This window comes from Oreochromis niloticus, linkage group LG16, assembly GCF_001858045.2.
Source record: "Oreochromis niloticus isolate F11D_XX linkage group LG16, O_niloticus_UMD_NMBU, whole genome shotgun sequence".
NCBI classification, from domain to species: domain Eukaryota; kingdom Metazoa; phylum Chordata; class Actinopteri; order Cichliformes; family Cichlidae; genus Oreochromis; species Oreochromis niloticus.
Genome location: NC_031987.2, coordinates 5,764,792 through 5,791,536, shown reverse-complemented (window position 1 = coordinate 5,791,536; position 26,745 = coordinate 5,764,792). Strand labels below are relative to the sequence as shown.

The 26,745-nt window shown below is 39.2% G+C and overlaps 2 protein-coding genes across 7 annotated transcripts; both read left to right on the top strand.

The window, feature by feature from the left end:
• Positions 1-2,969: 2,969 nt before the first annotated feature.
• LOC109197478 (uncharacterized) lies at positions 2,970-4,336 on the top strand. Its single transcript, XM_019352487.1, has 3 exons — positions 2,970-3,668; positions 3,813-4,095; positions 4,223-4,336. The coding sequence occupies exons 1-3, from the start codon at positions 3,349-3,351 to the stop codon at positions 4,334-4,336; spliced, it is 717 nt and encodes a 238-aa protein (XP_019208032.1). The 5' UTR covers positions 2,970-3,348.
• Positions 4,337-4,428: 92 nt separating this feature from the next.
• On the top strand, positions 4,429-8,216 carry LOC109197703 (uncharacterized). Of its 6 annotated transcripts, none has more exons than XM_019353455.2 (6): positions 4,429-4,688; positions 5,246-5,327; positions 5,445-5,718; positions 6,121-6,288; positions 6,786-6,881; positions 7,445-8,216. In XM_019353455.2, the coding sequence occupies exons 3-6, from the start codon at positions 5,620-5,622 to the stop codon at positions 7,760-7,762; spliced, it is 681 nt and encodes a 226-aa protein (XP_019209000.1). In that variant the 5' UTR covers positions 4,429-4,688; positions 5,246-5,327; positions 5,445-5,619; the 3' UTR covers positions 7,763-8,216. The 6 variants fall into 6 exon arrangements, with proteins under 6 accessions (XP_019209000.1, XP_019208999.1, XP_025759928.1 ...); XM_019353454.2 differs by having other exon boundaries at positions 5,246-5,356; XM_025904143.1 differs by having other exon boundaries at positions 4,429-5,050.
• Positions 8,217-26,745: the final 18,529 nt, after the last annotated feature.

The following is a 26,745-nucleotide window of genomic DNA, read 5'->3' as shown; positions in this document are numbered from 1 at the left end:
TCAGGTCAACGAGCGTGGCGTATGTACGCTGCTGTGTGGTTGTGTGTGGTAATTAATTACTCCGGGAGATTCATGAAGCAAAGGAGCGTCCACGCTGGAAAAATAGGTTGTTTTCTTTGCCAAATGTTGTTGAAATATAAAAGCTTTGAAAAATGAGCGAAGAGTAACTGCTTTGTTGGCTACACAACACACTGGTCAGCTGCAGCTCCATTATAGTGACAACGTTCTGACAGCTCATCAAGCCCTTGGAAAGCCACCTCAAGCTGTTCATTGTGTGCACAAATGGCCTGTGGCTGTATCGCGCTGGCCAGCAGAAACTCATCTTTGGGGAAATGAAATGACAATGCAGTGGATGAAGAATGCATCAACAGATATTTCTTGACTTATTTATACTTTGAGGCTTTTTCGACCTATGGTTGTTTTTGCTCCAAATGCCAGCCAAAAAAAAATAAAAAGCTACCAATCACAACTGTCATTCATGATTTCAGATTCTCGGTGAATCTTTCCTGTTTGGCCCTCTGCTTAGACACCCCGAGTCTGGATGCATTTAAGAGTTTTTTTTTTTTATCAGAAGGCAAAGGCTGAGGTTAGTAGGAAGCCCTAAGGGGAATGGTTGATACCTGCCCCAGTGTCGTAAGCTGCTAAGTGGAGCCTCTGTGGCAGCTGCAGAGGTATATCACCATGGCTATCTAATTTCCCAGCGTCACTTAAGGGACCAACAAGGGCAATTTTCTGCTCTATCAACACTTCTTTCATTTTTCGATGTGGTGAGACGGCATCCTTAAGACTTGGTGTCACACAACATGTCAGCTCAGAGAAAGAGCCCAGAGAAGAAGACATAAAAGTGCAAATCAGAAAAAAACAACAAAGCCGCTCATGTCCAAAAGACTATTCAAGAATGTGGAGCAGGGCTTTAATGAGTCTTGGCAATCAACCAGCAGCGCATGTCCCCAGTGGAACGACCCACTAAGAAAACAAAAGAGTCATGATTTGTCTGTTTCCGTCTCGCCAAAGCCAACTGAAGGCCTGATTCTGAGGCCACCATGGTTGGGGGGTGAATGAAGCATTCAGTGTTTCAGCATGAGACAACAATCAGCCTCACTTCAAGACTCAGGAAAAAAAGCACAGTTCTTATTATTAGTGTGCAAGGCTGTAAAAGGTACACAGTACATGGATTCTCATCTTTTGCTTTGCAAGGCATGATTAATGCGATTCATATTCCATAATCCTTTTTTATCACATTGCTTGATTGAATCTAAGCTTCAGTTCCATCAAAGACGACATCCAAATTTATCTTACAGGGAAAATTTAATAAACTATAATGTTAAGGATGATGGAGATGATGTATCTAACCACGAATGTAGTGCATGCTACAAAATCTGAGATCTCTTTTTTCCTACCTGCCATACATATTTGCATAACAGAGCCATAATTGTGTTTTTTTAAATTAATATACTATTTACATTTAAATATTTATATTTGAAGCTCATGCAGATTAATGCATTTAATTGAAGAAATATGGGGCTGAGCACCACAGATAGGCTCAGAGATTTTCATTTATATTGGTGCACATTGTTGCACAGTAACACAGTGTGAAAAATGCAGTTGCTGCAGCATAAAAATAACTTTTATCAATCTCCTTCTTAGCAGGGTCAGTGAAACTGAATTCTCTGCCCCCCTTTCAACCTCTATAAAATAGCATCATTATGAGATATTTTGCTCGTTGACCCTAACAACTGTGGGAGCAGTTGCTGAGCTAAGTAAAGAAGCAGAACACTTGCTGACCCACTCGTTTCCTCTGAAAACATAATTACAGTCCTCAGGGTAGCTGATAACCAAATTATTTTGGGAAGTGAGATGAATTGAAAATTGCTATATCATTGCTTATGCTAAGGAGAACCAATTTTGTGCCATTACACAGCATTTCCTGTCGTTTACATGGCTAAAGGCCAGAGGCAGCCTTTGGTTCCATAAGGCACTGGCCTCATGGTTCTCGGGATATTCTAGCTGGAGACAAAGTAAACAGTGTTAGTTAGCTATCTAACATTAATTCAGTAGTGTGATAGTCACTGTAATCAGTGTTAGTATTAGTGACAAGACCACATTATTTTTTTAGGTTAAAAAAATATAACCTAAAGTGAACTGAAGCTTATTTCCAGCGTCACTTTAAATGAGCTCCATAACCTGGGTGGGTCTGCAGAATGAATGACGCGTGTGATTGGTCCACTGTAGGAGAAATGTTCTCTCCCATACAGTGGGGCAATATTGAACAATATAAATACATTTAACAGTGATATGCATCACTGAGTTGTTGCTTGCGTCAGTCACAGTGCAAGTTTACATGACAAAATGTTAGACTGACCTGCCTCCTTGCACATCTCCATCCCCCCGTTTTTATTCAAATAAAATAGCTTTGCTTTCCAAGACAACTTCCTGCAACTATTTCACATTAAAAGCCTTAAAAAGAAATGCTAGAGGCTGTTAAATTTGAAATGAACACACCACAGTGCAGTGCATTAGAGTGGGAGTAGAGCAAAAGTAGTAAAATCCTGCAGCTTATGCTAACTAACCAGAAAGAATAAGAATAAGCCAGAAGAGGTAAATAATCTTTGTAAGATCAAATGAGGAAGTTTGGTTTAGTTTTTACAGGTTTGGCTGTTCTAAAAAATAAAAGCATCATCCATTGCAGTCTTAACTCTCTGGTAGTGCAGCCAAAATAAAGAAATAAAAATGTACTGTGTTGCTTTAAGGCAACCTTCAGCTACCAGCAAATCTCAAGGGATAATGTTTTCTCACATCTAACTCAGTGCATGAGTTGAGAATGTGAGTCAAGCAAGCAAGTTTGTCTTTAATGGTTCTTGTGCATTAAAAAAGCTGCATTTCAATAAGATGATGCTATACATTTAATTTTCTCACATCATGAAGAGCTATTCTTATACTGAGAAAAATCTCATCCAGCCCAGTGATTACAGTTTTTCTCGATTGCTTAAACACTATAACCAGGCCTCTAAACTAAAATTTCAAAACCATAAACGCTATTGGTCAAAAAGCTCACCCATTTCCCTGAACTATAAACACTATTCCCTGCTTTGACACATGACTCAAATTTGGTGAACTGGTACTGCAAAACTCTACACACAAATCCCTACATTTTACAGTGCTTACACCATGTAGTCATGTAGAAAGCACTAGCATGCAATAATGTTAACTTAAGTCAGCATAGCTTGAGCCCAATTAGCACACAATTAACCAGGTGGAAACACTAGGAGTCAAAATTTAGCACACACCAATCAGAACCTGCGATGGATAGATAAAAGGGCCAAAGTCAGCTCATTCAGGTTTGAAACAATGGATCCAAAGAGATGCAAAGGAAGAGGACGTGGTGGAGAAAGAGGACGTGGTGAAAGAGGAGGACGTGGTGGAGAAAGAGGACGTGGTGAAAGAGGAGGAGGAGGTGGTGAAGGAGGTGGAGGTGGAGAACGACGGCGACAAGGAAGGGGAAGAGCAAGGGCACGAAGACAGTCAGTCTCGGATGAAATTCGAGCCACTTTAGTTGACCAAGTCCTTGTCCATGGGATGACTATGAGGGAGGCTGGGCAACGAGTACAACCAAATTTGAGTCGCTTCACTGTTGCCTCCATCATCAGAACCTTCAGGGAGGAAAACAGGTAGGTGTACTTGCAGTAAGACTGCTTTGTACAGTAACGTTTAAGTTACTGAATTTATGTGTCTTGAGTTTCAGTATGTTTCCATTATTTTCCTGTAAAATGAATGTGTGACAGTTACAGTAATGAGTGCTTCTATTTTTGTAGGACACAGAGACGACCACCTGGTGGAGGCAGGTTAAGGCTTTTGTCGGAGGAGCAAGAGAGGGAACTTGTAAACATGGTAATTGCAAATAATGTAATCCGCCTGCAAGAGATTCAAAGGAGAGTGATTGAGGATGATCATCTTTTTCGAGGCATAAATACCATCAGCCTCTCCACAATTGACCGCATCCTCCGAAAGAATCAATTCCGGATGAAACAGGCATACCGAGTCCCTTTCGAACGAAACTCTGACAGAGTGAAAAACCAACGTGTGGAATATGTTCAGGTATGAGTTTTGATACTGTATAAGGTATTGTGTACCATCACAGCATGGCAGTTTATGCTGCCATTTCAGCACTCTTGAACTTTGGTTCAGGGTACCGATTGACTCTACTGTGTTATGTGTTTTGCAGAGAATCTTTGAGATTGAAGGACGGCCTGTTCCCCATGAAATGATCTTTGTGGATGAGGCAGGTTTTAACCTGACCAAAAGAAGGAAAAGGGGGAGGAACATAATTGCACTGTAATCCCTAACAGTTGTTCTAGCTCATAACTAATAAGCTCATAACACTCAAATGTCGTTTTGTAGTTGAGCAAACTATAAAGTATCGAGCTCTGTTGGCTTTTATGCAATTTTAATTGAATAGGGCTCAATATTTTTTAGCTAATTTGTTTGGAACGCTCAAAAAGTTTAAGAAGCATATATTAGTGACGTTCTGGTGGGTGGAGTCTTGTCGCTCCCTCAGGAAAGCCGAGTCAGCCATCTTGAATTTACCTTGATGCGGGGAAGATTTGGCCAGCCCGTGTGGATTAAGAGTCCCCAACTTCAACCCACCACGACCACCACCTTAATTTTTTTCATCAACTGCCCTAAATTTGGTAAGTCTAACGTGTTTTTGTTTTGTTTAAATTTAATTTCGATAAACAGTCTTTTTATTCTTTACTGGAAATATATTCGTACTTTGTGCACAGTGAATGTTTGTTATAAATAAATTTGAATCCAAGTAATTGTAATTTTAGAAGTTTTCGAATGTGACAAATACGTAATCTTATTTCAAATTACAACGGTGTAACGTTTTGGCGGTTTTCCGTGGGGGACAACATTTCCCATAATGCATTGTATTCTTGCCCGGGAAGTTGATGGTGGCAGTTCTAGCTCCATGCGTTTGAACTTTCTACTAAAACTTTCTACTGTCCGTTTCTACCGGTTGTCATATTCGCCGGTAATGCACGTGCGTATTGTGAGTATACTTATTTCAATAAGTGTCCGCGTTACACAGTCAGTAGTTTACGCTATTGAGCTATGTGTGTGTGTGCTAGCATGAAACGAACAATGCTAAACAACATGAGTGTGTTATCATGATTAGACACATGTTTGTATTTTTTCGTAGTCTCAAATATGTGGTTGTGAGATAATCTGGAAATCCTTTTAACAGTTTAGAGGGGTATTCCACTAAGCGAGCTCTACAAGTCAAGGCTGGGCAGTGGGTCCATGAATAAACTGCCTCACTCCTGCAGGTGTCTTTCCATACTTCCCATCGTTCCAAGTGAGGCTATGGACTTGTGTACGTTGTTTGTATCACCTTTACTCTCCATAAAAATGAATGTTTTTTTTTGTTTGTTTGTTTTCCCCAGGAACCAAAAGATGGCTGCTGCCCAGAAGCATGTGCTGTGTGTGTATGTTGAACGAGACACTGCGCTGAAACTTAATCTACTTGAGCGACCAAAGTCAGTGGAGGAGCTGAAAGAAGTAATTTAAGAGAGGTTCAAGCCAAGACTGAATGGGGACTTTAGCCTTCACTATGTCCTCATGGACACAACCTATGCACTATGTCGCCAAGAAATTGTTGGAGCTCCACGAGTGAGAGATGTCGTGGACAGATGGCCAGTCCTACTTATGGAGTCACAGGTAAAAAATAAAATATAAAATATGTCTATATATGTATGTATATATACATGCATATATGTGTACGTGTGTGTATGTCTGTCTGTCTCTTTACTGTTCTCCCAGTTTTTAAAAGTCTAGATTTTCAAACAATTTACCAAAAAGCAAATGACAGATGTAAAATGACAACACATCACTCTGTGACGTATTTTTTCCCCATTCACAGTAAACAAAGTCTCTAGAAGTTTATTTATTTAAATTTCCTTTAGATAACATTACAAAGAATGACGAATAACTTTCTATTTTGGCCTTGGTTCTGACTAGAATTGCTCTGGTTTTGCTAACCTGAGAACTTTTTAAAATACATTCACAATTCTGTTCCTAATTCATCTTTGTTCATTTCTGTGTATTTCTGTTCATGTACAGGTGGTTGCAGAGTCCCACCGAATCAACAGTGTTAACCTGCACACTCAATTCTACAAGGAGCTGGACAGACACACGCCTAGACTCATCACTTTGTTCCGAGACAAGGCCATCAAGACTGGCAAGATTGCAGAGGAGCTAGCAAAGCTCATGAGAATTTATGACATTCAGGTAAATTTTTCATTTCACATAATTCAGAATTACATTAACAGATGGTTTGTACACAGCTGTAAGAAGCCATAGTGTCAATTGCTTCAACTGTGCCCCGTGATGAAGTGATTATGCCATGGATACAAGGTTGTCATTTTAGGAGAAGGAAATCTTGACAAAATGTATCCTTTCAAAAAGTGTTGTGTTAAAAAGATTTATCAGCTTCAATTTAAAGAAGTCCAAACAAGTACTGTTTTTGTAAAAATTGGTTTACATTTGGAAGTTTTTCCTTTGTGAGTTGTTGATGTATTTACAATGGAAACGTATTAATTTAAAATGTGTATTACTAAAAATACGGTTATCCAAAATACTGGATTTACCATCTTTAGCCCGTTACACAAAAAGTTTGGACACCCCTGATCTATAACAATGACAATCAGAACATGGCTATCCAACACTTTGTTTTTACTCTGCATTTGTGTAAATACTATTCTAATAGATATTGTATGTTCATCTAGGAACAGCGTGATGTAAATACAAGACGGGCCCTCGTCCTTCGTGCACTTCCTGTGTACCTGCGTGAAGATGCCTCCACGTTATTCAGGACTTGTGATGTAAGTGTACTGCCCTCAGCATCAACCCCTTTGCCTAGCTGTTCAGTCGAATATATCACTCAGAACTCAAGGAGAACCAGGGTGTATATCAGGAAGGAGGTTCAACACTGTCCTCATCTGACTTGTTTTCTCCCATATATCAACTATTGTTGAATAAGATTGCAAGAAGATTGTTACGCATAAACCAGAAAACATGAAAATAGTTGAAAGATTATTAAACAAAAACAAATCCACAGATAAAAACTCTCTCCCTTTTAAAATTCAAGTGTTCTATTTTTTGGGGGGTGCCATGTTGTGGTCAGAGAAATGTTTGGTAAATAACAAAAACAAATATCTTGACATATATTTATTATGCTTAAATAAATGTTTTCAATATGTTTTGAAACCAAACCCAAATTAAGATTATTGTAATGCATCATGATGTATCGCCATATCAAATTAAATCGTTGACATTATAATCCTAAAAGAAACGTGCGACTTATGAAGATTCACACCTCTAATCAATAGCATGATTTGTGTCCTTGAGGGGCTGAACTCATTGTTGTATTATTTGTGTTTTGCAGTCAGCAGATGGTCCAGACCTCACTGTCACTCCTGTGGCTCTGCTGACAGTTGTCACGGATGACACTACTGATTCGGCCCTCTTCAGTCCCGAAAGCATCTGCATTGTCGTTGAGGATGAAATACTTGTGAATGGTCCCATAAATCTGGCTGACTCATTTTTCCTGCTCTTTGGGTACATCTATGCACTAGACCTACAATACCCAAAGAAACTTGAGCTTACATTCACATTTATCCAGAAGGTTGTGATGTGCCTTGAGGACAACAAACCACTGAAAGGGCGTCTACTGATGCTGAAGAATGATTTGTTCAATGAGTGAATCACTCAGAATGGACTACTTGTTGAGCTGAGTATTGAGGAAGCTTTTTTTTTTCCCTAATCATTTGGCTCTTCTACTTCAAATTTAAAGTGAATGACTGCTCATTTCGTGGACTATTCACGTTTAACGTTCTGTTGCCTAATACCTTAATGCACTGCCTTGATGTTTGTTACCTATGAAGTACAGCAGTGGAAACCAGTACATTTCTTTATGTATTTTTAAAATAAGTGAGCTGCAGCTGTCAAGGTACAGTAAGTGTTAAATGCCTCAATGTTCTAATAGCTGCAATTGCTGTTAATACTGAAAATGTTATTTAATTTTAGAATTGAGATGGAGACCCTGGGAGTCTTTTTCTTTTGTTTTATTTATGAAGCACTTTTTTATGAGTGAGCTCCGTTATCTGTGCCTTTTTAAAAGCACATTGTGTTTAATAAAAAAAGTTGTTAAATTGTTAGTGTTGTTACTTTCATGTTTTCTAACACTTTTAGCTGATTATAATTTACTGGGCAAACAGTTTAGAACCATTCGTAAATGTATTTCCCACAGTATTTTAAAAATATTTATTAGATTTTAAGTGTTATTTCCCATATTATAAGTTAGAAAATATGAAAAAGTCTGAGTTTATTTCCCACATCCTATGAGTTGCAGTATGTAAAATATTTTGAGTGTATTTTCCACCTTAATTAAGTTGAAAAATATTAAATATTTTGAGTTTATTGCTCCCTAATTATAAGTTGAGGAATATCAACATTTATAAGTTAACATTGAGGTAATTTAAGGCAACTGCAACTGGAATTTTTATTTTAGTTAAACTTAAAACTTTTAAAAACATCACTAAAAAACTGTTGTGTAATCTGTTACACAACAATTTTTGAGTTCTGTGAACTTATTAGGTTTTACAGTGTGGCCATCGGGCTATTGTAAATGTCCCTGGTCAGCGTGGGGGGAATGTCACTATGTGCGCAGCCATCAGCCAACGAGGGGTACTCCACCGCCATGCCGTACTAGGACCCTATAACACTATGCTTCTCCTTGCTTTTCTTGATGGTTTAAGACAACATATGTTCCAGCTGGACTACAGGGAACCAGCACAGCCAGAGCAGCCTCACTACGTTGTTGTGTGGGATAACGTCAGCTTCCATCGCGCTGCTCTGGTTCGTGACTGGTTTACCAATAACCCAAGGTTTTCTAATATCTTTCTGCCTGCATACTCCCCCTTTCTAAACCCGATAGAGGAGTTATTTTCGGCATGGCGGTGGAAAGTGTATGACCGAGAACCTTATGTCCGTGTTCACCTCCTTCAGGCCATGGAAGAGGCCTGCCTAGACATATCAGTAGATGCATGCCAGGGGTGGATCAGGCATGCAAGAGGATTTTACCCCCGCTGCCTGGCTGGGGCCAATATAGCCTGTGATGTGGATGAGATTCTCTGGCCTGACCCAGACCAAAGACAAGATGCTGTGGTGGGATAATGTTTCTGGTGTGTGTTGTACTGTATAGTACATGAATGACAATGTGCCACTGTACATACATTGGTTGCGTCTTTTGTGTTTATCATGTGACAAGGGTTTTGAAGGGGAGAACCATAAGCAACCTAATTGTTTTGGAACTATTGTTTTGAATTAATTGTACCAGTGTGCAAAACTCTGTTGTAGTGTGTGTTTTTGAGGGCTTGTGTTTGATGTCTGAGGGCAAAGTTCGGTTTTTCAGCAGGAGTGAATAGTTTTGGGTGTAGAGCTTCATTTTGACCTGGAAATAGGATGTTTGGGGAATTGAGTGAGATGTTATGGATTTGTGTTTACTGTTGTGCGGATATGAGGCGTAGTTTCAAGAAATGTGTTTTAGCAATCGAGAAAAACTGTAATACTTTAAGCTAGACTCTACTCCTATGCACCTGATAAGCCCTCATATAAATAAGTATGTCTATACAAAACTAAACCTCCTTGACAAATGCACACAGTGTTAAAGCATCTCATTAGATTTCCATGCCAAGTCTCCTCCAGCATCTCTGTCTTGCCTTGGGCAGCAGGTATCTTGGTGTGCTGTACTAAACACAAAGATGTCTGCCGTGACATCTTCTATTGTTCTTCCCTGTGACAAGAGTGAATTGAGCAGGCATTGAAATTGTTCTAGGGAAACAATTGGGTGCACTCATGGTACTAAACAGATTCTTCTGAGGGAATGAAGTCTGCTTTGTTCTTACCCAAAAGCCCGAGACTGCAAACACAGCAAAGTGACGCCTGCTTGATAAATAAATGACAGATGGCTTAAATAGATTCAAGGTAAGTCTCATCTTTTATTGATTACTGAACTATGTTGAACTGGATTCCTGTGTGTTTTAAACGCTGTTCAGATCTAAGTTTGCATCTAAAAACTTGCAGTTCAAAGGCACTGCCAAGAACCTGGCCTGAGTGTGTGGGCTGGGCGGACACATAGGGATTTAATAATTGAACTAAGAGACTCTGCTGGCTGCAAGCAATTGGTGATGGTCTGTGTAGTGAGTCCACTCTTCTCCAGCGCCCACACACACAAACAGCACAGCTGTGTTACCATGCCTTCTGTCCGAGGAGATTACAATAACATACATTCATTCCCTGGAAATAAAATAACTGTACTCGCGCCTAAGCCATCATACTAAAATTTATTGATTTACATTATGGAGATTTGCATTTTGCTCTCCACAGTGTGACTAAGTAAAGAGATTAAAGTACACACAACAGGAACAATACAAACACACACACAAATACACACAAATACAAAACAAAAGCTGAGTAATGTCCGTGGACTATCCCAGGTTTGTGTCGTGGTTCAGAGTAAGAGTCGTTGGGGGAAAGGCTGCATTTCTAGCTTTACACAATAACCATAAAAAGAAATGGAAGAGACAAAATGCTTTGATTTGAAATGTTTTGTTTGAAATGTGCAAAAATAAGCACACATATCTAATTTGGATTTTTGCATTTTTAACTTTGGCACCTCCCAGTGGCAGTGTCAAAAAACCCAACACTGGACACTGAAACACGGCTGCCACTTTTAATTAAAACAAGTTAATATTCTACACATATTAGTTTTCAGTAAATATTAATCAATCCAAGAAACAACTTTATGAAATTGAAACAAGGGTTTGTGCAACAAGCAGCAGCAGACTACACTAACACACAACTTGGTGACATAATATCATTATTTAATGGCTGTGTTTAGTCATGTATAGAGTTTCATAATGGACATCTTGTGATATTTTATGACACCATTGTGAAAATGGGTTAGGAAAAGATGTTTGATGGTGTTTTTTTCACACCAGTTGTAGCTTATGTTATGACCATCTCAATGAAATGCAGCAGTGCACAGACTCCAGAATGGTCTGTGCAGTGTTCAGTCACAGCCTCATTTGTTACCTTTGTTCTGTGTCAGTGAAAGATGAAAGAAGCTTGTCACTAAGATATTTATTGATGAGTCTTTGTCCAGCCAAACATGTAGGAGGAGCCCTGAAGACTGAACAGCTGGAGCTGCATGCACTGTAATACACAAGAAACCAACTGAACAGCAGACATCAGGGGTGGGCAACTCCAGGCCTCGAGGGCCGGTGTCCTGCAGGTTTTAGATGTGTCCTTGATCCAACACAGCTGATTCAAATGGCTAACTTACCTCCTTACCTTGTAGTTCTCCAGAGGCCTGGTAATGAACTAATCATTTGATTCAGGTGTGTTGACCCAGGGTGATATCTAAAACCTGCAGGACACCAGCCCTTGAGGCCTGGAGTTGCCCACCCCTGGCATACATCTTAGAAAAACAGCTATTTAACCTGTGCAATAGGTTAAATATATTAAATATTCCTTTAAAGTCCAAAATCTTCACATGTTGCATTTCTATGTTAAGTTTGGGAGAACATAGTGGATGAAAAAGAATGCAGCTTATAAACATGCAAAAAAATACTCCTTAAATCAAGAACTGAAGGTTACCTGGGGGTCACATTCCTCTGCTTCTTTACAGGCTGCCTGCATCCTCCCACTTAGCTGTTTGCCCTGCTTTTGGTCTTCAGTCTTTGTGTCAGCCTAGGTAAATATCCTCCCAGGTCCAGCTCTATATCTAACACATAAATATGGGAGTGGAATCAATCTTCTCATCTACCACTCGGAGACAAAGTAAATAAGCGCATCCCCCCCAAATGCTTCTAAAGTACACATGAGGACACCTTTGAAACAGCTTGTCAGCAATAGAAGGCCACAAGTGTTTTCTTTGTAATCAAAACCTGACTGCTTTTGACCGGTTGTTGCTACATCTGTGTCAGTGTATTTGCAGAGTTGAGTAAACACTGTCTGTGTTTGAACTAATTATTCACACTGCTCCTCTGCTGAATGTTGGGGTGATTGGTTACAATCGCACGTCGAATCCCTCATTCCAAAACACTGCTTTGAGGGAGGCTCAGCATGCCCGATGGTTTTCAACGACGCCCTCCTTATCAGTGGAATCCATCAGCTGTAAATCACATCAGCACTGCTGATTGGACCACTGTGTTGTAGAGAGTGATGCAAATTTGACCTTTTTATGTGTACTGCAATTGAGCAAATAGGCCTTTCATGTCCTTTATCTTGACCTTAATCTGTTATTGCATTTGTCATTTTTGAAGGTCAAACTGTGAGGGAGGGAGCGATTGAGCGAGCCAGGGAGATACTTGTTTCACCAATTAAGCCTCAAATCAAGCATCACACCTAATGAATCAAAAGGAATGAGAGTCCATCGAGGAATTGAATAAATAAAATGATCAAACAGGAACGCTGAATTTCTTCAGGGAGAGCATCAGGAATGATTCACAGAGTAAGGGAGGCGTGCAGTACCACTGTGTTTCATTTCCATTTTCATTTGCAGTTTGTGCACCTTTTGGAATCACAACGATATCTGTGGTCATTCTGCATAAAATGCAGTCTGATGTTCGTCTGATCTAAACTTTAAGTGTCTCTATTAAACACACTGAGTAATTACTCACAGCCCACCTGGGGAAAAGTAAGTCTTTACTTTAAGAACTGTCATTTAGCAACAGTCCACATATCTGTTTAAAAGACTCTTGTATCTGTGAAGGGGAATTTTGGACCAAATCTGCCTTTCCCACCCTTAATTTCCTGATATTATTTTCAATGCATTTAAGGGTTTGGTGTGGCTTGGCAGTGCTGTTTTCCTTCCAAACTTAGCATTGTGAATTGTTGCTAGAATGTTAGGCTTTTGTCTCAACTGTTCACAGAACATTGTTCCAGAATTATTATGGAACGGTCGGATAGAACGATAAAAGAGCATGTAGATGGTGCTTTCACCGACCACTGTGTCCTCCCATTTGTCTTATAATAGATGCCTGAATACAAATGTGATCCAGTTGTATGGATGTTTTGCAGGTTTGTGTTCTTTTACCTCTGTCTGACTCAGAATATTTTATCAATCCAAGGGAAGAAATTATTTTGTTACAGACATACAAATAAAATGCAAATATGTAGGATTGAAAATATAAACTCTTTCTTTAAAAAAGGTAAAGTAAATAAACTGCAATGTTAAACATTCCAAAGCCCAAGCAGTGGAAGGAACACTGAGGATCTCCTCAGTCCTGGTAGTTCATCTGTAAAAGAAGGGTAGCCAGACTCTTCAGCCTCACTGGGAAAGTCTATGCCATGGTACTGGAGAGGACAGTCCCTCTGTTAGTAGAATCTTGTCCTAGTCGTTGAACATTGGACCAGCTCTTCATCCTATCGAGGATATCTCCAGGTGTTTGAGAGCTTGCAGAACTTGTCTGCGTGTGTTTTGTGGACCTCCTGTGGGAGCTGCGGTGGTAGTATAGGGTATCTGGCCCATTGTAACGGGCTATTCAGATGATGCTGTAAGGAGATAAAGACCTCAACAAATTTCAGCTTCTAAATTGGTCTCCAGTAACACTGTGAGGAATGTTGTTTTTGACCAGCATGTGTCTTTCAGTGTGCATATTAAACAAATATGTAGGACTGCTTTCTTGCATTTGCCCAATATCTCTAAAATTATACATCTTGTCTTAGAGTGTTGCTGAGAAACTGGTTCATGCATTTATTAACTGTAGGCTGGACTATTATAATTCATTATTACTACCTGTCCAAAATGGTGCAGCGAGAATTCTGACAGGGACTAGAAAGAGAGAGCACATTTTCCCATACTGGCTCCCGGTTAAAGCCAGAATCTAATTTAAAATCCTTCTCCTCACATACAAGAATATCAGGCTCCAGTTTATTTTAAAGACCTTATGGTACCATACCACCCCAATAGAGCACATCACTCTCAGACGTCTAGCTTATTTGTAGTTCCAAGGGTTTTTTTTAAAAGTAGATTGAGAGCCAGCGACTTCAGCTTTTAGGCCCCTCTTTCATGGAACAGCTCAGACTTTGGATTTGGGAGACAGACACCCTCTCTCCTGAGATTAGGCTTAAACCTTTCCTTTTTGATAAAGCATAAAGTTAGGGCTGGATCAGGTGATTTTGAATCCTTTCTTAGTTAAGTTGCAATAGTCCGAGGCTGCTGGGGGCTTCCCATGATGCACTGAGTGTTTCTCCTTCAGTTTTTCACCCAAACACAAAATTCACGGAAACAGAAGTGAACTCAAAGATCACTACTTTATTGCAGGCTTAAAGACGGTACAGAATATAACACAATACTGGGAATGATAAACCTAGACACGCGGAAACACAGGGAAAAATCAGACAGCTCCAGGGATGAGACATTGACAATACGATACTAACCGTGGAGAACACAGGGCTTAAATACAAAAGGCAGTAACGAAGAAATGAGACACACAAGGGGAGCACGGCTGGGAGCAATCAAACCTGATGAGACTGACGGAAGCAAAACAGAATACATTAACCCGAGACACTGACCTTCAAAGTAAAACAGGAAATGCACATAACTTACAGACGCAGACTCAGGAGAAACACAGAGACGTAGGACCAAGGAAGGCACAGAGACACAGAACAGAAGGAGCTCAAAATATAACCAAAACCCAACCGAAAAGAACATGAGAACAAAAATTAACCTTAAACACAACATAATAATAATCAAAACCAAAACCACTGAGTCACAGACTCAGGACCACGACATTGTGTTTATAAACCACTGCATTTAACCATTCAGTATTACTGATCTCTGGTTCTCTTCTTTTTGTCTTTTTCTCCTTTCTACCTCATCTCACCCCAATGGTAGCAGCAGATGGCTGCCCCTCCCTGAGCCTGGTTCTGCCAGTGGTTTTGTCCTCGTAAAGGGAGTATTTCCTTCCCACCTTACCTTTACCACAATATAAAGCACGTTTGGGCAACTGTTGTTGTTATTTGGTGCTATGTAAATAAAGCTGAATTGAACTGAGCTGAATTCAGTTGAATGGCCCTAATGCTAACAGTATGTTGGACTCATTTCCTGTGGACATTGTCCTCCGTCAGGACTGCCCTGCCCTGTCACTGATTCTGTTCACAGTTTTTACAGACAGTCGAGGTTGTGAAGAGTCTCAAGTTTGGTGGCCTCAGTATTTCATCTTTGCGTCTTGTGTTTCATGCTGACTTAAATTCATGTGATTTTGTTTCATTCGCGTTTTCAGGTTTTGAGTATTTTTTGGATTGCTTTGGTAAAATAAAATCTTTTTTTATATCATAGAACCTTGTTTTTTTTTCTTATTTAAAAAAATTAAAGCTATTTTTATTTTATGTATTTCATATGTATGTATTTTTACCGACATCTAAATGACATTATTGTTTTTCTTGAAATACATATTTTTGAATTTACACATTATACTTATTTCATGAAACAGTTTGGTTTGTTGAAACCAGTTGGCTGCATTTTATTTACTTCAAATATTTAGAGTTTTTCTTCCTGTTTCTCTTATTAACTTATTTCTCTTATTAACTTTTATTAACTTCTGGATTTGATTTGAAACAGTTTCATTTTATTTTAAAAAATAATAATTATTTAATTAATAAATAAAATTATACAAATAAATAAATAAAATAAAAAATAAAATCAGCCACACAACAGCTGACGTTTGATCCAAAAAAAAAAATGGTGTATTGTGTATTTCTAACCAGTCACTGCTCACATATCAGTTAAATATGCAATGCATTGTGCAGCTACTGCTCAAAGGAAATGAAAATGACAGGATCAGCGAAGCCACCAAAGTGATAAAAACCCAATTTTTGCTGCATTTACATGAAATGAAATAACTAAAAAGGGAAAAAATAAACAAAAATCGGGGAAAAACAAGAACTCCACACTATAATGAAACCAAATCAAATTAATTTAATTAGGTCCACATGAAACATTTTTATGAAAATGGCTGCGATGAAGACAACAAGAAAGTGCAGGGAAGCTGAGAGAAGGCAGAAAAATAAACTTTATTTTTACTTTATTTTTATTTTTACAGTATTAAATACTGCTACAACAATGAAACAAATCATGTGCAATAAGGAAGATCTTTAGTCACACATCTATCTGCTTTACATCACTTCCACTTTCCCACACTGTCAAGCTCATTGCGACATCACTGGTCTGGTCCAATCATCTTTCTGCCCGCCTTCTTCAGGTCAATCAGCCTCCACTCCGCGTACTTTAAATCTCACTGCTCATCCCTTGCAGGTGACTTATTGCAACCCACCTCCTTCCCATCTCCGTCTCTCTCAAGTTACTCAGGCTCCTTCCAAGCCTCTATCTTCATCTCCACCACCAGCATCTACACTGAGAGGGTTTACTGCCTTAATCCCTATCACCGCTGGGAATCCTGTGATGGGCCATTGGAGAATAATCGCCAAAAAAGCTTGAATTCTGTATATCAGTAAATTTTGTTCAGTTCCTTCTAACAATCTCTCCTTATTGAAATCAAATCAGACAGACAATCCTACATCTCCCAAACAATTAAGAATAATCAGTCTAACTCTGTTTTTTTTGTTCTCATCCATAGATTAAATTTTTTAATCTGTCCAAAACCATCAAATGAATTTCTTTCAATAAATAAATGTCCTGAAGTTGTTTCTTTCTTCCAGAGCAAGGTTTATAATATTAGAGGTAATATCAAATTAGCTAGCACTGCCTCACACTCTGATCAAATCACTGCCAAAAGCTAAATTTCCACATTCTCACTTATAAAACATCTGGCAGAAGTTATTCATCAGTTCAAGTCTTTCACCTCTTTACTCGACCCCATCCCCACCAAACTATTCAAATCTGTATTTCAGTGTTTTAGAAATAAGTACTAGCAGCAGCTCTCTACTGTCTGGTATTTTCCCTGTTTTGCTGAATAAAAAAATAGCTTCAATAGCTATTTCAAATCTTTTCTAATCTCAGCAGCGCATTTGAAAAAAAAAAAAGGTTTCAAAACAACTGAATGAATACCTGAATGATCTCACAGTCTTTATGATAAGGACCAATCAGGGTTGGGTAGCAATCATAGCTCAGAAACAGCTGTTATTAAAGTCATCAATGACCTGGCGATCGTGGCTCAAGAGTTGGGAGCTCGCCTTGCAATCGGAAGATTGCCGGTTCGAGCCCCGGCTTGGACAGTCTCGGTCGTTGCGTCCTTGGGCAAGACACTTCACCCGTTGCCAGTAGGCAACAGGTGGTGGTCAGAGGGCCCGGTGGCGCCAGTGTCCGGCAGCCTCGCCTCTGTCAGTGCGCCCCAGGGTGGCTGTGGCTACAATGTAGCTTGCCATCACCAGTGTGTGAATGTGTGCGTGAATGGGTGGATGACTGGATGTGTAAAGCGCTTTGGGGTCCTTAGGGACTAGTAAAGCGCTATATAAATACAGGCCATTTATTACTTTCCTCTAACGATCTAACCTCTGATTAAAAACTAATGAGCTGCACTGATAAAATCAACCGCTGGATGGAACCTTTTAGAACTGAACAGAGAAAAGACAGAAATATTTGTTATTGGTCTAAAAGTTAGAAAATGTGCTCATATTTATGATCTAATCTGGCCCACTACATCATTTTATGTGGTCTACAAGAGCTTAAGAGGTGTAATATTGTAATAAAGTATACTTAAAGTATGCACAAACTACATATCCCATTATACAAGTGTTGGTGTTGTGCAAAAAAATGAGTTATGTTGGGGAGGTCACTGGAGAAGTCCAGACAGAGCATCACGTTTTTCACTCAAATTAAGATTATTAAGCATGATGGACAAAGCCATAGGCACTTTTATATTTCATGTTTTACTTTTCTTTCTCCATCAAAAGCCAAGTGTTGTCTTGCTCTTTATGCTCTCACTGAGGTAACTAGAATTGCATATCAGCTGGGTTACTATCCCTCTTTTATTAATGGAAAAAAACCTGTAGGTTGTAATAATTTTTCATTTTTTAAAAAAAATAACAAAAGTCTCAAACTAACAGTGACTTGAGTCCTTGAACCTTGAACCTTGAATTCATCCAGGTACCTTGTATAACTTTTGTTTTCTAATATTCCACTGCTCAAAATAATCCCCATTTGCTAATTAACTACTATTTCAGTTGCATTTGCTAAATGCTACATTCTCCAGTTGTGAGGAAATCACTTGCAAATTATTATAAACAAATGATATACTTATGTACATAAATATATGGGACATGCACAGGGTTGATGTTACAGAAAAGGATGCTTGGAATCAGGTGATAGGGTGAGATGGAGGCAGATGATTCACTTCAATTCAATTTTATTTATATAGCACGAAATCACAACAGCAGTCGCCTCAAGGTGCTTTATATTTATGTATATAACTTGATCCACTGTGTCAACTCCTGAAGGGAGCAGCTGATAGAAAAAGAGGAGAAGATATATTTATGACTTGATATTAGATGGAAAGATTTAGAAGTTAAACTTGACATTCTACTTTTGGTGTATGTATATTTGTTGACTTTAAAAACGTAGATCAATACAAATCTTGTTATTTTTAAGACATAAAACAGCATAACAGGCTGTTAGGAGATCAGTGGCTTAATAGGTATAAATCTTACACTAAAATATTCAGGTTTTAAGAATAGACTGCATCTAAACTGATTTAAGTTTGTATGACTTTGACAGGTCAGAAACACTTGTGCATAATTTGAATCTTTCAGTCAGTATCAAAAAGGAAAAATAAGTCCAGGGTCTAGCGCTGCATAAAAAGTGTGGACTGCATTTGGAGAGTCACTCGAGGCATCGACCCTGTCAGACTCTTACTGCTGAGTTACAGCTATAGCTCCCCTGTTGCTCTTAAAAATACAAACAAGCCAAAAAATCTATTTTCAAACACAATACTTTGCAACAGAAGAAACTCCAGCGTCTGAGGGACAAGTGAAGAATTTGCTTGAGGAGATGAAAAACGTATTTCAAATGAAACACATTTAATTCCGTCTTATGTGCGATACCTTTCTGAGCTCAGCCATTCAACCAGCAACTATGAAGACCCCACATTTTTGTCTGCAGGCAGTTACTGTCAACACTTTGACAAATTACTTCGGGATCTAGAGTGAATGTTTCCCAAGGTCAAAGCACTTGACAGCATACAGTCACATTGTCAAGGAGCCAGAGAGAAGCAATTTAGACTTAAGCAGACAGCCATCAGTCTGCTGCTATGCTCGAAATTACCTTTGTACTTGGAGGAGAATGAAGCACGACAGAAATGGAGACAAAGGTTTGAGTAGATGAGGGTGGAGACTGAGTGCGAGTAGGTGTGGGGCAGTGGCTTCAGTCTCATGAGAGATTGTTAGCGTCAGCGCACAGTGAGACCGGACCTGGGGTTTAACACTCAACAGACCTTGTAAAGCGCACTGTGGCATGGTAACATGTGGAGTGTATAGAGTGTATAATTGGATAACGCTTCAATATAGGGAACAAGCAGTTCAGGCTGAGTGGTGAGGTCAGGATTAAAATGGGTGTTCTGTGGTGTCTGGCTGACATGCAGTAATGTTTTTAAAATTACTTCTGACAAGTCCTCAGCATTTTCTGTGAATCATCATCCAGCAGCAGCATGCAGCACCCTGGGAATATTCAGCTTAGTTTCATCCCCCCCAAAGTGAACTTTGGGGATAATTTATTCTTAAATAAACACACGCATTAGAAATCATATGATCATACAAAACATAGACTGAGGATAAGTACTTCTGTGTTGTGTTTTGCAAATTTTATATAATTTGTTTCCCGCTGTGAAGTTCCTGAGTAATGTACACAGTTGCCCCCATTTCTTGTTAATGACTTATTGAAGCTGCATGATTTTGCAATAGTTGGATACAAGGAGTCGACTCAGACCAACCATGAAGGTTAAAAAGATTTATTTACAGAATAGACTGAATTGACAACTGGCAGGAGAGCAACTGGGCTGGAAATAATCTCAACTGTTGAGCTCAGGGAGGGTCTGCAGAAAGGTAGTTAATAGCCAGCGAGGAATTGAGATTTACAAGGGTCAGCAATACATGACTCTTAGACCTTATTAGTTTCTGTGTTTGAGGTATAGCGGGGGAGGCTGGAATCCAGGGAAGGTGAAGAAGGTTCGCTGGTGTGCGGAAAGGTGAAAGGCAGGTAAGTCCTTGTTTCCCCAAAGGCTTACAGACTCAGAGCAGAAAAGGAAAATGGCCAGCTTTGATCTTCACACTCCTTAAAGGGACACAAGTAAATGCTCCAGGAAGTGAATAGTGAACCTCAGGCAGGGAACTGATAAGCACACACAAGGAAGAACAGTTACTGAGTGTAATACACGAGGTGAGGACAAAAACTGGAATATTGTTTACCACCAATTTGCCACCATGATGGACTGCCACAACCATGTGCTGCAGGTGTGTGAGTGCAGGCCTGGGAAAGGTGGAGACAAGTAAAAAGCCCACCTCTCCACCTGGGAGAAGTGAGGAAAAAAAGGGACAGAGAGAAAACAGAGAAACACCCCAAGTGTGTGCAGAACCTAACGATGTCATCCCAGTGTAACTGGAATGTGACAATAGTGCAAAAATATTCAAAATTGTGGATGACATCAAACAATTGTGAATCACAGTCCATAACAGTTAGCATTCCTTCTTTGGTCTTCATAGTTTTAAAGGAACTCAGTGGGCTCTGCTGAAGAATGAATCATTCCCAACAGAGACGCAACCAGAGGGTGACCTGTTGGTCAGGATGGAATCAACCTGTGCAGGTAATAAAGAAAAATCTCACTCTTCGCTCTCTCCCCACTAGCTCCATGTTACCCCACTCATGCAGTCATCTGCTGTGTTGCTAAGTGTCTGTCCTATTCTAAGTGTTTGGTCTTGTTTCCTCTCTGTCTGCAGATGTCAGAGTACAAGCAGTGATCACTAAATCTCTTCTCAAGTCTTCTTTTCACATGAGTTTTGTTGACTGGAGTCCTACGGTCTGGCAAATTCTGTATCTTGTGCTTGTTTTTCTCTCAGTGAATACTTATGAATGTGTCAGTCTTCTGACAGCACGGTTTGCTTTCGGTCTATCTGACTGTGCTTTTGACACAACTCATTCAATCCCCAAAAGGCGTGCCTTATCGTGCTGAATAATCATGTCCTGATGTTCAGAAAGCCTCTTTGACTAAAAATCTGACTTCTAACACTTACACTTTTTCACAGTTTCCCTTTATCAAAACACCACTGGCTTCAGAAAAGGTCTGCTTTGAACTCCTTTGTAACAGGTAAATAAAGGTTGCAAGATGACTTGTTCAGCCTGGTGAGAAGAAAAAAAACACTTTAACAAATCAAATCTTTTGTAAAAGTGCAAATTTTCAAAAGTATAATTATTGTAAAGGTCAATATTTTTTGCCTTTTAAAATACACTTGCATAATCAAACTTTGATTGCTTAATTAAATGTTTACATATTAAAATATCTTTTTAATGCAATCATACTGTATGCATACAATGTTTTTTGGAACCAGAATTCACCTGAGTAATGAAGCAAAGTGTTTTTTAGAGCTCTTTTTGAAACAAGGAGCAGTCGCAAAGTGCTTCACACAGGTAAATAAATAAATCTGCCCATGCTACAGGTAAAGTGGACACATGTATCACGCAAGACAACACAAAATGCCCACACTATCCAGATGCATGTTTTAACATGTGACATATACGCTGCTTTTTAAACTGAGTCAAGGGTGCAAATATTCCCCCTTATGTCACATAGGTATACAGAATCACAAGATATTCCATTGTTCCTCATTTAAGAAATGGAGTGGGTCGGGGACTTGTGATGTGATGTGAGCACCAATGGCATAGACTGATTAAAAAAAAAATCCCAATTATCCAAAGGTTTTGCACATTAGCCTTTACAGTGGTTGAAAGCACAACTGCTGTTTGATTCGCCATCCAATCTTTGCCTTAGAAAGATTGGGAATGCTGATTTCAGTGGGAGAAAGAGGGGCGTAGCATTTTCACTTGGATGAGTGACGGTGTCTTTCTCCCCCTGCATATGTTAAAAGTGAACAGAATCAGCTTTCTGGAATTTCCTTAACTGTGTTACTGAGTGTGAATGAAGACGTTTTATTATATTAAGAAAATTGATAAAAATTTAATTTAACAGAGGAGTTAATCCAGATCCTTGTGAAACACTGCATAGCAGAGCAGCAGCATCTAACCAAAAATTGCCCACTGAAAACAAAAGGTCATTCTATCAGCAAGGTAAATGAATCCAAGGCAGGGTCAGAATCCCTACCATATAGTATAACTTATTAATCTTGATCTGAAGGTCAACAAGGGATCAACTGTGACTGTTATATGCACCTTTCTAAAGGTAATTTGACATTTTAAGGCTAGCTGTTTCAGTGGAATGTAACTTTCTGAAAGCAGACTCAAAGCTATTGAGAACACTGTGCGTCTCCAAATGTTATCAGCCAATGCTAGCACACCTGGTTAACAAGCTGCAGTCATACACCATGTGGCTGCAAAGCAGAGAAACAGATTTTGGCTAATTAGTGCTTAGTAATGGACTAATAAAATACTCAAATTAGATTCACCAAATCGGACTGCAAACAGGTCCAGACAATGATTTGAGGTAGTGGATGAGGCCTAGTAGACACCAATTAGTTCCAGCCAGCTGGTTTGGGACGCTTGTCGTTTAAAGGGGACATGCCCATAAGTCACTTATCCAGGTGGATGACTTAAACATTCACCCCACTCAGAGTGGTTATAAAGCTTTTTAATGCTGTAAAGTTTAATATGAGGGTCTATGTGGATTGACTCTCTTTTGGAATTAGCCTCAAATGGCTCATAGAGAAACTGCAATTGTTGCCAATTCTGTGTTGGCTTCATTTCCAGAAGTTCACCCTTGCAGCCACTTAACCACAGTGCGTTTGATTGAGTAGTTGGCATGGTGTAAATGTATAAAATCAAATTCATAAGATGGCATATTTACACAAAATATCCTGTCAGAGGAAGGTAGGATTTAAAAAAAGGGATAAGGATTACTAAAAGGGTTTTGTAGACCATCGTTCACAAAACATCTTCATGCTAAGCAAACTTGATTTCTCACAGACTCCAAGAAAAGGCAAAGTTTGATGCCTTTCACTATAACTGTCAGGATGCAGGAGTATTTTTATTATTTCAGCGCAATATTGCCGTTCAAAGAAAGGGATAGAGAGAAAAAGAATCAAAGAGCTGAGGCTTGGCACTGTCAGCTGCAATATTGTTGATGTCACTGTTGGAGCGCTGAAGGGAATCTGGCTTTGTAGGCGCCCAGGTGCTCGTCAACTGACGTGGGATTTTGGGGAGACTCTAGACATGAATTCAGACAAAGCAACTTTTGACTGCATGCTGTTGGTGGTCCTTTAATCCTAGAAAACAGAGGCGAGCGAGCTGCAGGAAGGCATATTCCAGGTCAAGACTGACGTGGTCAAGAATACGGACTCTAGGTCTCCATTTGATTTCATATAATCCTCAGATATTTTCTGACCAAAATAAAAATGGAGCCACTCCCACAGAAAAATAAGTGCAAACCAACAATATCAAAGACGTACAAAGTAACTTATCTGCTGCATCCACCTGATAACACAGGGGAAAGCCTTATGAAATCTAAGCATAACAGGAAAAGTGCTCCTCTCTATTCTGTTCCCAAGGGTGAGCTGTTTAATTTGAAGTTCAAGCTACAAGTTGCTTCTTTGGTTTTGTGTCAGAGAATTTAGCTTCAGGCTGAGTTATGTAAAAAGCAAAAGAAACACTAAAAAATGGGCTTCTTGGCCTTTCTAAATTTGCTATTTTAACAAAAAAAAAAATCATACTGGGAGAAAGAGGTGTTGCACGATAGCCTGGGGGGGTTGGCACTGACCCGCAGTTAAGAGTTAAGCTGTGGAGTTTTATAGCACATTATTCCCCATCTGCTCTGTCCAATACCACAGGCAGAAACACTGCATATGTAATTGTGATTCTTATGCTTAGTTTTGCATGATTCATAATTAAAACAAGATTTGCCAAAATATATTTGTGATTAACTTGTGGCGAACCGCATTGTCCAATCAAATGCAATATATTACATACAGTTGTATTACATACCACACTCCAAATTCCTGTTTTGTGCATTGCTTTACATGTGTGTGCATTTTGATAGAAGCGTTGAATCCACCCAAACATCCATCCATTCCCACCCTACACTGAAGCCTTCCAGGCCAGCCGAGAAATGTAATCTCTCCAGTCAACATGACCCGAAACACCAAACTTAGGAGGCGCCAGGGTGGCATTCTGGTCGGATGCCTGAACTACCTCTAATGGCCAAAGTTCTCACCTGAATATTTGCTAGTAAAATGTTTTAAAGTCATGACGTCTTTTGATTGTTCTTCATTCTGTCACAAGATGAAAAAAAATAGTCTAAAGAAAAACAAAACACAAATGTTGATGATTACTAAGGCAGTAAAAGTGTGTTTTAAAGATTCCTGAAAAGGCATTTAGGTGGGAGTGATGTTGACCTGTGATGTGTAACCCTCGAGGGCTCATTCCTGGCCTTGGAAACACAGGACTTCAAAGTGATTCTGAAAAACAGCTGCAGAACATGTCAGTGATGTATAACATCCACACACATAATTAACTGTAATAACTTTGTAGTCAGCTCTGTCTGGCATGTTAAGCATGTAGATGCCTTTAAAGTACTTGTGTTTAGTTACTTCTAAAAGCTGTCCTAGAACAGGTTATGTCTTTTTGAATTACTTTTTGCCCAGTTTAGAGGAATAACAGACAAAAATCCACATAAGTAGGAAAATGGAAAACTGAGTGGTATAATTACATATGTTTCAGTATTGAAGAGCATCACCTCAGCTCATGGTTTAAGGTAAAATACATCCCTTCACAACATATAACACCACAGGAAACACTAGGCTGGGTACATGGTGTATTGAAATGTGACCAAATACTGTGTGAGTGAGAATGCTTTATCACAGAAGTTAATTATGGCCATGTTTTATGTAGTGTGTTACAGACCTTCCGGCATTTTAGCGTGCACAATACAAATGCAATGGCCCACCAATATTGAACAGAGCCATAATTAATGTTGATAATACCTGTGTTTACCCTGCAACAGGACTGTTATCTGCATACAAGTGAAACACTTTCTGTCGGGCTGCATGACACCAAACCCGACGAGGCTCTGCTGGAAAGAAAGTGTGAAGCCTACCTGTGGTAATGGCTGCCAATCAACCTCTGCAATCACACACACACACACACACACACACACACACACACACACACACACACACACACACATAAAGCAGCACTACTGACAAAGTTGTAAAAAGGAATATAAACAAAAATAATGTTGAAAAATATAATGGTTTTATTTTTCCATTATACCATTATAGAGTCATAAAAACTACAATATTAAAAATGTCTATTTTGCCAAAACAAAAAATAAAAAAAATAAAAGTGTTGAGTGGGCAATGTCCCAATTGGATTCATACATATGGAACAGAATTTCCATGCATACAAATTGTGTTCTTCCCTCAGGGAACAGAATGAGTTCAGGGTAGTGCCGTAGATATAGGAAATCAATACAAGTAAGACATCGCCTCATGCTGATGCCTTGGAAAGGTCTCTATTTACATAATATAAAGGACTGTATGGTTCTTGATATAAATCTTATCTTGTGGTTTTCTGCTTGATACTTGACATTTTTTTTTTATCTATCAAATAATGGGGATTAAAGATAACAGATGGGCTTTAAAAATGAAAAGATAGCAGCATTTTGGTCAATTTTCTTTAAAATAGAAAATGAAGAAAACAACTCTTTATGAAAGTAGATCAAAGATTGTTGTAGATGACTATGACCAGTTAGTTCCTTAGCTGTCTCACTTAATACTATCCAAGGACTGACTGTATAAATAACAGTGTCTCATTTTGGATATTACATATCAGTGTAGCATGCTATGTTTTAGCATAGTGTGCATGGACCTTGTATAGAAGATGAACATATGAAGCCTCAGTGATAGCATTTTGGCTGCTGCCATATTAGTTTTTCTAGGTAAAGAATATATCATATTTGGATGGGACGGTGGTACACTATGTCACTAATGTTAGGAAGCTTATTCAGGAAGCTGCAGAGATACAATGTGTCAGCTAATCCCATTACAAATGGTCCAAAATGCAGCAACTACACAAACATAGCTGAAAGGTCCACTTCAGTGTCTGCTGGGTGACACTAGCAGACACTAATCACTCACACCTTGCTGTGTTGGGACACAGTGACTCTTACTGGCCACAACTAGTATCCAGTTTACATGTTGCAAAGTTGTTCTTTTTTTCATACCTGGCCATAAATTGTGCATTTTAGAGCTATAAAGTTGGGGTTAGACTGGCAAGGCGGCGCAGCAGTTAGTATTATCACCTCACACCTACAAGGTCTTAGGTTTGTATTGGATGACTGATAAACGCCTCTGCATAGAGTTTGCATACTCTCCACGTGCCTCTGTGGGTTCTCTCCAGGTGCTCCCATACTCCAAAGTCATGCATGTTAGATTAGCTGGTGATTCTAAATTGGTTGCAGGTATGTCTGTCTTTATGCATAAGTAACACGTGGGATACTTCACCAC

Bases quoted from the DNA above. Each gene is read 5' to 3' on its own strand.
- LOC109197478 (XM_019352487.1), top strand. From the start codon at position 3,349: ATGGATCCAAAGAGATGCAAAGGAAGAGGACGTGGTGGAGAAAGAGGA. The intron at 3,669-3,812 runs GTAGGTGTACTT...CTATTTTTGTAG, and splicing joins ACCTTCAGGGAGGAAAACAG to GACACAGAGACGACCACCTG. The intron at 4,096-4,222 runs GTATGAGTTTTG...TGTGTTTTGCAG, and splicing joins AACGTGTGGAATATGTTCAG to AGAATCTTTGAGATTGAAGG.
- LOC109197703 (XM_019353457.2), top strand. From the start codon at position 5,620: ATGGACACAACCTATGCACTATGTCGCCAAGAAATTGTTGGAGCTCCA. The intron at 5,719-6,120 runs GTAAAAAATAAA...GTTCATGTACAG, and splicing joins TCCTACTTATGGAGTCACAG to GTGGTTGCAGAGTCCCACCG. The intron at 6,882-7,444 runs GTAAGTGTACTG...TGTGTTTTGCAG, and splicing joins CGTTATTCAGGACTTGTGAT to TCAGCAGATGGTCCAGACCT.